Below are 11,688 nucleotides of genomic sequence, written 5' to 3' on the forward strand. Positions count from 1 at the left end.
GAGTGGGGGAAAGGAGAGGCTTGGTTCTGAACAGACGCAGTAACCTTATCCCAACAACACCAGCAGCTGCAAACCAAACTGTCCCATTTGGAAGTAGAAATAGCAAAAAAGTTGAATGAAGGAAAATGTATTCAAAATAATTGGACGCTCAATGTCTTGAAGGGGAAGTGTAGTATTTTACCAACTTAATGTTAGACGGTTCCTCACTCTGAAAGTAGCTAGCAGTGGCTAAAGTCTGCTTAAGTTTGTAGTGGGCTTTTTAAAGAACACAGAACCATCGATTAGTTTATCTTGGCCCATAGACTACTTTCAAGGTGAGGAACCATCTAAAGTGAAGCTGCAAAATCCTCGACTTCACCTTTAAGTCTTTGGTTTAGTAAATTTGAGTTCATGCAGGATCTGGATCAGCAGTATTGTGAGTTTAACACACCAAACAATATGTACAGTTCTGTAGCATGTTTGAAGGACCTAGTTACAGTAGCTGGTTGATACCTGAGGAATCGGCAAGCTGGAGAAGCCATCAATGGTAAAGCAAACCCCCCCCCCCCCCCCCCCCCCCCAACGTTGGAAAACATCCCATGCCCTGATGCGGTTGTAGCCTCCACAACGACCGACACTGTTACAAAGGCTACAGCAATATCAGGACAAAACCATTCCCTTCCACACACGAGCGAGAGCGCAAGAGAGCAAATGGTCCTACTACACGACACATTAACGCACAGCAGTTCACACACTCAGGCCAAAGTGCTCTCACACACACACAGAAACACGCAGTGTGTGAATCCTACCAATAGGAGTTGCTTATCCCTGGAAGTCACCTGAATCAAAGGGATAAAAGTGATCAGGACAACATATTGTACATTATATGGGCTAGGGCTGTAAAATTCTGGTCATTTCCCCAAAATTGCCAGGTCCGGGTTGGACTATTTCAGGAATCAGGAGGGAATAAGCAGGACATCTGGGAATCCTCCAACCAGGATTTTTGGTAAACCTGGCCATTTAGGGAAAGCTAACAGAATTTTGCAGGCCTTGGGCTTAATCCTAATTAAAGTACCCTATTTACCAACAGAGATGCTGGACCTCACATGCTGTGGTTGTCAAGAGGTTTTGTAGACCCTGACCAACTGACACTCACCAGGGTTACTGGAGCCGTCGTCAATGAACTGAAAGTCGTCGACCGTGTCAGGGGACTGCAAGAGAAGGACACAGAGAGAGTGTGAGTGGATGAAGACCAGGGAATGTGGCCACCTTTTATCCCAGGAACACCTTCACCAAGTTGGGTTAGGGGACTGGCAGTGGGTGGGTCTTGACCCAGGCAGTCACTTTGGCAGCAAGTGGGGGGAGAAGGTAGGTAGGTTCCACCTGCCCACAGCCACCGCAGTCTGGTCAGGCTGATGTTAGGAATCAGGAAGTTAAAAAGGTACAGTTGTGTTAGTCCATCAGTTCCGGGGGTTGTTCCATCACCCAGGTACAGCACAGAGAGCAGCTGTTCACAGGCAAGGAACCATTACAAGACACTGAGCAGAACCACAGTCACCGATGCAGCAGAGAAAGTCACAGCCCACTACACAGGTATCTGGACTAAGCACACACAGTAGCCCATCTTGGTGTGAATTCAACACTCATACATGCACCCCGAGTCTCAACACTTCAGCACTTCCACACTCCCTGATTTAAACCTTTAATTCCATCATAGGGAATGTGAAGGTGCACTCTGAGACAAGGGTGGAGAATCAGAACGCAACCATACAGGGTGCACACGTACACCGAGGTCAACACACATTGTTAAAGCCCACCAAATAGCAGCTCAGTAACCTTATTCTAGAGAAGTTCTGCACATTCCAGTGTCCCCCTGAGTTAGTGGGCAGCAAATCAGTGCAGACTATTGGCCTCTTCAGTTCTACTGGATTTCGGTCATGAAGTCTAGGAGAGCTGGCTTCAAGAACATCAAATTATTAAATGGTGGAACTATTCGAGTATATAGCCATGTTATTTTTTACTAGTTATCCCTCGTGTCATTATTTCTATTTAATATTTTTTTCTCTCATCTCTGCATTGTTGGAAAAGGACCCGTAAGTCAGCATTTCACTGTTAGTCTACACCTGTTGTTTACGAAGCGGGTGACACATTTAATTTGGTCTTCATTAGTTAAGAACAGAATGTTAAATATAGAACCCTAAGGCCAAATTACAACGGGAGCAGTGGAGGAATATTTGGTGGCCTTTCAGTGTGGAAGACTGACTGAAAAAACATTTAATCCACAGATACCATACAAAATAACATTACAGAAGAAGCCATAAACCCCCCACCCCCCCAACTCAGGAAATAAAGACTGATAGCAGTACAGACAACTACAAAATACTGGACCAGAACCCACCACAACAACTGAGAAACAAGTCTCCCTGGCCCCAATGGAACCCCCTGTTTCCCCTGTTGACTCCTCCCCATGCAGGCTGAGATCCAAGCTTAGGGAGACATTCTGTTTAGCCCAGGATGTTCCCATCGCCAATATGCTGGTTAGGTTAAGCGATAGACTGGAAAATTGTATGCACCAGGAGTCAAGAGCATGACGAAAGATACCAAATGGAGAATGCTGTGTCGTTAGGTCTGCCTGGTACTGGGAGACGGAATTAGGAACCAGGACAGACAGAGCTCAGCCTCAGCCATGGACAGAGAGAGGGAGAGCGAGAGTGGCTGAGAAGGAGGGAGAGATGCAGTATCTGGGCAGTTTCTAATTGCTGGCTGTGTAGTGGGGCTAAAATCACTGGTTGGTGAGTGTTGATGTTGCTGGGTGAAAGCTGGTTGGTTAGTTGGGTTGAAAATAAACATAAAGGGATTGGTTGGTGAGTGTTGGATGGTGAGTGGAAGAACAGGGATGAGGGAAAGCTTTAAGTGGAGGTGAGAGGTCATCCTGATAGGAAACCCAGGGCCTGATTTAATTACGTGGTCAGTAGCTTACTGGTGTGTTAGTGTATTAGCATGTTTTTTCCCAGGATCTATTCATCAACTAAATCAGAGGTAACAACTAGCAAGCCATATGCCTCAAATGGAGCAGGGGAAAAAATCAAATCAGGTGGAGAGACAAAATGGCGGCCGCTATATAAGGTCTGATTACTGGAGGACTAGAGGGGAGAAAAGGGGGACTGGGGCAGAGGCAGCAGGGAAAGCCAAAGGGAGGGCTGGGGCCTGGGAGCTCAGCATGCAGGCAATACCTGGATGTCGTATACGGGTTTGGAAGAAGGAATGGCAGCAAACTGTCGGTAGTCAAACTTCTTTTCCGACAGGGACTAGAAGGACAGCAGAAAGGAATGAGGAAGAGGTCAGGAAAGAGGGAGAGAGTGAAGGAGGGACAGGGAAAGTGAAGGAGAGAGAGGAGGCAGCAGGTGGTGGATGGATGACTCATACTACAGTCCAGTGTGGCTTATGGAGGGAGAGGGATGTGATTGGCTGTGGTGATGATCCTGGCATTTGATTGGCTGTAGTGATGATTGTGTAGAATGGTGGAGAAAAATGTCCCTGCGCCTTAAAGCCCCCATTAACAATAACTTTTCTGTCTACAAATAAACACACTTGATGGTGGAACACCTCTCACCGGAACAGCTACTTAAAAAGATAAGGAAGACAAAAGTTACTGTTATTCTCAGTTAAAATGAGCTCTGGCTGTCCAAGCAACAAGACCCTAGATTGAAATAGGTCAGTAGAGACATCTCTACGAACACAAAAAGCAGGAGAAGACTCCATCCTTACCAGTCTGCCTGGTGACGTCACTCCCCTGGGACTGAAATCTGTACAAGACAGAAAAACGAGGTGGGTTAGGACACTATTAGTCTGAATCCAGTCGATGATTGAGGCGCCGCGGTATTGAGTGAGAGTGTGTCCCAAACGGCACCCTATTCCCTATATAGCGCACCATAAGACTCGTCAAAAGCAGGGTGCCATTTGAGATACAGACATTGAGTGAGAGTGAATAAATGTAGGGGCTGAGCTGTGTGACAATACATGAGACAGCCACTGACGTACCTTCCAGAGGGGTGGGGGATGGCGTGGGGGCGGGCGAGGGTGACTCGGCCAGCTGGTCTAGTGTGCCACGCTTCTTTCCCTCCCGAGACTTAGCGATGACCATCTGAGCCTTCAGAGCATCCTGCTCCAGAGACTTCATCCTGTTGGAGAGAGAGAGAGGACACCATCAGATAGAGAGATGGACAGGAGAGAGGGAGAGAAAGTGAGATAATGAATGAGAAGAGGGGGGAGAGAGAAGTGAAAGAGAAAAGAGAGATGAGTGAGTGAGAGCGAGCGAGAGGATACTAAGGCACGGTGCTCTAATGGAGTGGCGAGGACAATCAGACAACACCAGCTGTTGGGTGCTCCTTGTCCTGGCCTGCTGTGGCTCACTCAACACAGAAATGCTCGTTAATAAGACTACAGTATCAAGACTAGCATGGCAGACAGCATCCAGGAGAAGGACTACCTAGACAGGCCCCCAGCTCACAGACTGCTGCAGCCACACTGTTAGTACGACAAAAGATGGAGTAAAACCAAGAGACGAGCGAGGGAGAGCGAGAGCGAGAGAGAGAGAGATTGAGACGTAGAACGTAACAAAGAGACAAAGCTAGCGACTGAGCGAATGGACGCAGCCAGCCAGGACGTGCAGAAGCGGTGACGTCAAAAGCAGTCGGTGAAAAGCACAGTTAGAGGCACAGTCGTATTGAGTACACTTGCTTGGACACCTAAAACTCAACCCCCCCCCCCCCCCAAACCATGGCACCCCACAGCAGCACAACCCCCATGGGTGTGTGGGCCTGGGCCAGTGGGTGAGGTGAGCAGACCTGAGCTGGGAGGTAGCGGAGGAAGCGGCAGCGTTTTGGGGCTGAGGGGGCGGCACGGTGCCCTGAGACGCCCTCACTCGCGACTGGTAGAGCCTCTTAGCCAGGTCCTGCTCATACTGCCTAACATCCTCCTCTAGGCCATAGGGCCTGCTCCCGCAACGAGGAGGGGGGGGAGGGGGAGGAGGACAGGAATACGCACAGAGGGACGGGCGGATAGGGGACACAGAGAGAAGAAAAAAAGCAGAGATGGGAGATAAAACATTGAAACGAATAGGAGAGAGTGTGTCAGGGGAAAACCAATGAGACCAGTCTAGCAGAGATGGGAGATAAAACATTGAAACGAATAGGAGAGAGTGTGTCAGGGGAAAACCAATGAGACCAGTCTAGCAGAGATGGGAGATAAAACATTGAAACGAATAGGAGAGAGTGTGTCAGGGGAAAACCAATGAGACCAGTCTAGCAGAGATGAAAACAGTGAGAGGGAGGAGATCAGAAGTAGATAGAATCTCTGACAATTCCATGAGGAAAAGATGAGAAGAAACATCTGACAAAAGCAAAGACAGTAGAAACACAGAAAAAGAGCTTGGGAAGGAAAATAGGAATATTGGCCCCTGCTGTTTTCTACTTGGCTCAGTACTTAGAATATATTGATTTATGTCCTTTTTTGTTCACACATATTCAAAATGTCCTTTTGTGAGTGTGTGATTGTGTAAGCGTGTGTGTGTGTGTGTGTACCTTGCTGCCCTCCACATGGCTCTCTTCTCGGCCTCCAGAGCCCGTTTCTCGGCGGGGGACAGGTCCTTGTCTCCGGCCGGGGCCAGCTCTGGACTCTGCATCCTCAGCCGCTCCTGTTGCCTCCGCTCTGCCTTGGCCGTCCGGATGGGAGCCCCCGACTCTCCAGGGTACACTGGGATCAGACTGGAGGAGGGGGTGGAACACACAATGTCAAAACACACTGCTCTCACACACACACACTTCAGGTGACTCGGTAGTGTCACACAAGTTCGGGAGATGCGTCCCACTGCAGACTATGATGCTGATAATCAACACACGCACGGATATGGCTTAAAATCCAGGAAGTGTTAGGTTGTCTTTACCCAGTCATGGAGTTGGGCCGCTGCTGATCCAACCTGAAGCTCTCCTCTAAGGAATTCCTCTGGGAGTCTCCTTTACCATCCACTGACGAGGGCCTATTGGCACAACCATAAATAAGGGAAGATTAATACGCTAAATTTAAAATAAAAAAAACTCCACAATATAATCTCCCATTACTCCAAACAAACATCTGAAAATTATAATGAGCAATCAATTCATCTTGATTTAAAGTTAATTTCCTAACAAGAGAATAGGCTGTACCCTGAGCTGCCACAGTAGCTAGGGGGCGTGGCGCTGTAGCTGGGGGGCGTGTTATAGTGCCTAGGGGGCGTGGCCACAGGCTCCACCTTGTACTCCACCCCGTCCAGCAACACCTTGCCCGTGGCCTTCAACACTCCCATCTGCGTCACCAGGTCGTCCTCCTCCTCATCATCGTCATCCATCAGGTACTCCCGCGCCCGCTGCTCAAATCTCCTCTCTGGTTTGGTGGTGGTGAAGAATGAGTTCCATTAGGATGAGATTCATCAAGGTCTCAGTGTTTCAACCAACAAGTACACATTGTTTGTTGTAGCCATGAACAAGCACACCTGATTCAACTTAAATGAGTTCCATTAGGATGAGATTCATCAAGGTCTCAGTGTTTCAACCAACAAGTACACATTGTTTGTTGTAGCCATGAACAAGCACACCTGATTCAACTTATCAACAAGCCCTGGAGTTGAAACAGGTGGATTTATCAGGGGCAACATACATGTGTGATGTTGCGGGTAGTCAAGGACTGGTGTTGGTCCATCTGACCAAAATGAGTTGTAGCATTAGAGCAACTTTCCCCAAATTCCCAGGTTTTCCAAACCCCCCCGCCTCAAAAAAATCTAAAATTCCCAGAATCATAAGCAACTAATTAAGTATCCTCCAATACATGATTTCTGGAAACATGAAACCCTATAATTGTTATATATTTTTTAAATTCTCAATTTAACATTTATTTTACTAGGCAAGTCAGTTAAGAACAAATTCTTATTTACAATGGCGGCTTAGGACTTGGCTTAGGCCTTGCTTAGGCCTTGTTCAGTCAGCTCGGGGATTCGATCTAGCAACCTTCCGGTTACTGCCCCAACGCTCTACCCACTAGGCTACCTGCCGCCCCTAGAAGTGGGTGAAGGGTATTATTTGGCTGGCTGACAAACCTTCCTCCTCCCTCATCTTCTTCAGGTCATCTGCTCCCACCAGGGACACGCGGCCTTTGGGCTTGCTGTCGGGCGTCTGCTGCTTCATGTCGATCTCAAAGTACTTCTGTCTGTCCCTGAAGGAGCGCTGCTCTGGGCTGTCTCTGCCCCCAGGAGATGGAGTCTGTAGGGGATAGGAGGGTTAGGATGGAGGCAGAGCAACAGTCCTCAAACATGACCCACACCGCCCTCTGGAATGGCCACGGGGACCAAAGACGACATCATTTAGGGTTTGACGTGCAGAACCAAGTGCTAAATGTGAACACATGCAAGATCCCACAGCAATTATTTCCAAACATGCAGATTTGAGATAAACCACCATTTTGAACTGAGAATAATCCGTTTTGAAGATGAAGTTTTTACAGTATATTCAGCACAGTATTCGTTGATTGTCAAGCAGTAGGTGGGAAAAAGATCAATTAGACAGTTGAATCACAACCCAACACCACTAGCTACGATTCATTCTGAGAAGGATGATTGATTGACAGGATCCTACCTCTGACACTAAATGTAGCACCGGCACCCCATCTCTATGTAAGTAACAGTGATATAGACACTGCCATCACCACCAAAGCGAAGGGGACCCGCAGCTTGATCTGAGCCCATTTACGGGTACGCATGGCGGGTACGCACGGCGGGCGGGCGGGGCGGGGGGGGGGGTACCTTTACGACCATGTCCATTGAGGCTCTGGAGAGGCGTGGCACTGCTGCCAGACTCATATAGTCCCGACGGTCAGAGGAGAGGGAGGGTCGGGGAGAGACGTGGGCTGCCAGACCTCCACCTAGTCCTCCGTCCCCCTCTACCTCATCCTCAAACACCTCGTTGTTCAGCTCAGGCTGAAAGAGCCACAGAAGTCGTCATGTGACCGGAGTGTCAGCCCAACGGGACATGACTAACCGCCAATGTCACTTTAATACAGGTTTTTATCTGCACTTCTTGGAACACATTCCGACCTGTGTTGCCATTCGAACTCATTCGACATCACACAGACAACACAAAAACACACTGGTCATTGGCACTATGGCACTCAGGTAATGTGCACAACTCAACACGCTGTACCTACAACATGTATTGTAATTTGGTACAAAGGCTCACCTCTAGAGAAGGAGAAGGCAGGTTGGACTGGATGTTGTTCCTCTGGCCATACAGGTCCTGTTGGTGGACGCAGAAGAGAGTGTGTAAGAGGGAAGCAGCCATTGGAACGGCCCAGTCATCACACAGTGAAGAGGCACAAACGTAGAAATAGAATCACAGATTCTATTTCTATGGACACAAAGCAGGCAAGGTGATGAGGATGGTTGAGATGGGATTTAAAATGGATGGGACTTCTCAGCACAGGAGCTACAGGCGTCTGATGACCGAAAGATTGTTTTCAGAGGGTGAATTGTGAAAAGCAGCACCGGGACGACAGAGCTGCCGCTGTGTACATTTCAACACAGTACGGACCACAGTTACAGGCCCAAATAGGGGGTGGGGGACACACACAACCAAACGGTGAAGACGATCACCACAGCATGCTTGTTGGGACCCAGGGGGTGCATGGGCGGGGCAACCTGCCTACCTGCAGCGGTGGCTCCAGCATGGCCAGCGAGTGAGGCACGGCGGCAAACGCCTTGTATGCCTGCTTGGGGTTCAGGGAGAACTCATCGATTGTGTCAGGGGAGGGGGCACGAGGCTGCAGCTGGGGGGGGGGGTCAGGAGGCAAGAGAGGGAGGTCCATGAAGTGGGAGGAGCCATAGGGAAGGAGGAGGAGACAGAACAAGACAAGGAGAGGGACAATGAGATAAAACAGCCAAGCTGAAGAAGAAAGTGGAAGAACAGGTAGGTGGGAGACAGACCATGACATGAGGGGGATGTTTCGAGACAGACAGTAGGGCTGGGCGGATGAGGATGTGCCTGCCTTGTTGAAGCTATGGCACTCAGGTAATGTGCACAACTCGGCAGCGATAATAACCTTATATACAGGAAACTGGGGGATGGTTGAGATTCAACCCATAGCTGACTAAAAGCTGAGGGTTGATGCCGTGGGGTTAGCCCAATCACCAGATGGATTGAAACAAACATTCCAGAACTCCCCTGCGTGCAATTGGTTGGCTCTGGCTACAGTCGCAGCGAGTTAGGCTGAGAATGCAGGTCCACTTTCACAGAGCTTGTCTTCAACAACAGCACTATTACTTTGAGTTCCTGTGTGCGAATGAATGCAGGGACAGGGACCCAGTTCAAACTCTTTGGTAAGTAGCTTCCGAAATGGTATGAAATCATGTTGACATTTTTTTGGGCAATTAGCATTCGTGACACTGCTGTGAGTCAGTGAGGCACCAGTTTTTGAGACGGCAGAACAGGGGTGGGGGGGTCTCACCCTCACCCTACGTGGTGGTGAGGGGTCTTACAGAGGTCTGGGAGTTGATGGGGGAGGGGCCATGCTGGAAGGGGTTGGGACTGCTGTGCCCGTCTCTGCTGTGCCCGTCCGGAGTGCCTGGCGAGGTGCTTGGCCGCCCGCCACCACGGGAGAGTGGCTGGATGGAACCCGGCCTCGTCTGGAAGGAAAAACCACAACAAAGATGTTAACAACTTCAATATAGTCTCAACAGTGCGAAAGGACTAGGAATGCTTACTGTCAATGAAAGACAATGAGAGCACAGATCTTGCCCCCCCATACGTGCTAGATCGAAGGCCAATACCTCATAGGGACTCAATGGCGAGTTATTCTTGGCAGGCAGTGCAGTGGGGGGGAAATGAATGCTTGCCTGAAAGAAAACACAGCAGAATGCATGGAGCTGACACGATGGCTTACATGACAAGTCACACACCCCGATGCTAGCATTTCAACATAGGGTGAAGTTGCCCTTAGATGCTGATCGTGGTTCAGGTTAGGACTCGGGAAGGGGAAGCTGATCCTAGAACTTTACCTAGAGGATATTTCACCGTGGCGCTTTCAAGATGCAGGCATGGCGAAAAACATGGTTCTCACACTAACATACATGGAGAATGGAAAAGCTTTCGCCACCCTGACGATGTAAAATTAACTCTAGCTCTGAATTCTGGAACACATCTGTTCTGAAACTGAACAACCTGCAGTAGCTCAGGACACATTCCAATACTTGAACATATTTCAACATCGTTTTCACTGCAAAGCTCAGGGTTCCTTACACATTCCAGCCAAGCTAGAATTAAAAAGGCACAGGTTTCGGGTAGGGTCCCGAACAGGGAGAGAATCTGAGTCTCCAAAAACAGAGGGCGCATCCCAAACTGCACCCTATTCCCTATGGGCCCTGGTAAAAAGCAGTGCACTATAAAAAAGGCAATAGGGCACCATTTGGGGTTTCAACCAGTCGAATACTGCATGAAGTAGAGAAAGCATCAGTAATAAGTGGCTATGGCAAGCTCAGCAGTCACACATGTAGTATAGCTCTGCTGTAGTACAGCTCATTAAAAACCGCTGACACAATGGCAAAAGGATCAGACTCTACTGGTGGTAGTCTATGGAAGCTGAGCGGACAAAGCCAGGCCAGAGCAGACCACTTACGAAGCGGGTCTCCCTGCCTGCACACAGGGAACTGGTGGAGGAATGAGCACTGGGCTAGGGAGGAAAGGAGGGAGGAAGAGGGTGAACCAGCAGGTAGGGTACCTCAATGCCATCTACCCTGTTCTCTAAAGTGACTTATGGAAAAACATGAATAGGTGCTATGAAAGCAGAGGTGTCAATGAGAGGATTTGTTGGGGGTGGGGTGGACTTACCGGTTGTGTGCTAGGTGAGTAGGGGGCATCTCTAATGGGACTGTCTGTCCTGGGGGGCTCAGTGGAGGGTGCCTAGACAACACAGAGACAGAGATTTAGCAGCTGTCCCAGCTTTTACCCATTTTACTTTCCTGCTTATTGTGGAACACTTAAGACCAGGATTTCTGGACAACAGTGGGACTTCTGGGAAAGCCACCAGATTGTTGCAACCCTATTGGTGCAGCAAATACTAGCAGACATGTCCTTGAGCACATACACTTCTCATATCAGTCAACAAGCAGCTACCGCTGGGCACCATGCACTTTAGCATGTGTCTCTACTGTACCATGGTTACCGTTCCTTTCAAACTCATACTTGAGATGTTTAGGATTGAGGCTCGAGTTCCTCCTCGCAGCTGTTGAGTGGACATTCCTACCAGTCCAGGACTTCTAGCGGGAACGTTGTCACTGCAGAGTCCCTGCTGCGCTGTGCACTCCCACACTCATTCATAGCAGGACATTTCTCCATCTCAATTCCAACAGTCACATGCTCAATTGCTCATGGTTATTTTCAATGGGTTAGTGAAGGAGACATCCATCAAAACAGGTGACTTTACACATCTCGGTCATTCAAGTCATCTTGGCTGGTTGGTGATTAGCAATGAGGTCATACAATAGCACGCGTGTATCCTTGACTACAGGGAGAAACGCCACGAAAATAAGTCGGATCAGTTTATTACCCTAATGGTTAAGTTACAATGGAAAACTCAAAAACACATCTCATAAACTCTTATCTGAAACATTTCTATTGGTGCGCAGAGACA

At 48.8% G+C, this 11,688-nt stretch overlaps 1 protein-coding gene across 27 annotated transcripts in view; it reads right to left on the bottom strand.

Annotated features, from left to right (window-relative positions):
* LOC139367144 (scribble planar cell polarity protein) overlaps positions 1-11,688 on the bottom strand; it is a 107,494-nt gene that overhangs the window by 2,363 nt on the left and 93,443 nt on the right. For 5 of the 27 annotated variants that reach the window (XM_071105222.1, XM_071105240.1, XM_071105221.1 and 2 more), the window contains 16 exons: positions 10,887-10,958; positions 10,675-10,728; positions 9,830-9,895; positions 9,539-9,685; positions 8,710-8,829; positions 8,244-8,300; positions 7,811-7,984; positions 7,109-7,271; positions 6,183-6,399; positions 5,924-6,016; positions 5,562-5,744; positions 4,827-4,973; positions 4,021-4,160; positions 3,748-3,785; positions 3,213-3,287; positions 1,136-1,190 (listed from right to left, as the gene is read on the bottom strand). In XM_071105222.1, the coding sequence (XP_070961323.1) occupies positions 1,136-1,190; positions 3,213-3,287; positions 3,748-3,785; positions 4,021-4,160; positions 4,827-4,973; positions 5,562-5,744; positions 5,924-6,016; positions 6,183-6,399; positions 7,109-7,271; positions 7,811-7,984; positions 8,244-8,300; positions 8,710-8,829; positions 9,539-9,685; positions 9,830-9,895; positions 10,675-10,728; positions 10,887-10,958 (1,801 nt within the window). Of the gene's footprint in view, positions 1-788; positions 819-1,135; positions 1,191-3,212; positions 3,288-3,747; positions 3,786-4,020; positions 4,161-4,826; positions 4,974-5,561; positions 5,745-5,923; positions 6,017-6,182; positions 6,400-7,108; positions 7,272-7,810; positions 7,985-8,243; positions 8,301-8,709; positions 8,830-9,538; positions 9,686-9,829; positions 9,896-10,674; positions 10,729-10,886; positions 10,959-11,688 lie in introns of all 27 variants that reach the window. The other 22 variants (XM_071105243.1, XM_071105239.1, XM_071105220.1 and 19 more) reach the window with 18 other exon arrangements.

The sequence above is a fragment of the Oncorhynchus clarkii genome, chromosome 15, assembly GCF_045791955.1.
Source record: "Oncorhynchus clarkii lewisi isolate Uvic-CL-2024 chromosome 15, UVic_Ocla_1.0, whole genome shotgun sequence".
NCBI classification, from domain to species: domain Eukaryota; kingdom Metazoa; phylum Chordata; class Actinopteri; order Salmoniformes; family Salmonidae; genus Oncorhynchus; species Oncorhynchus clarkii.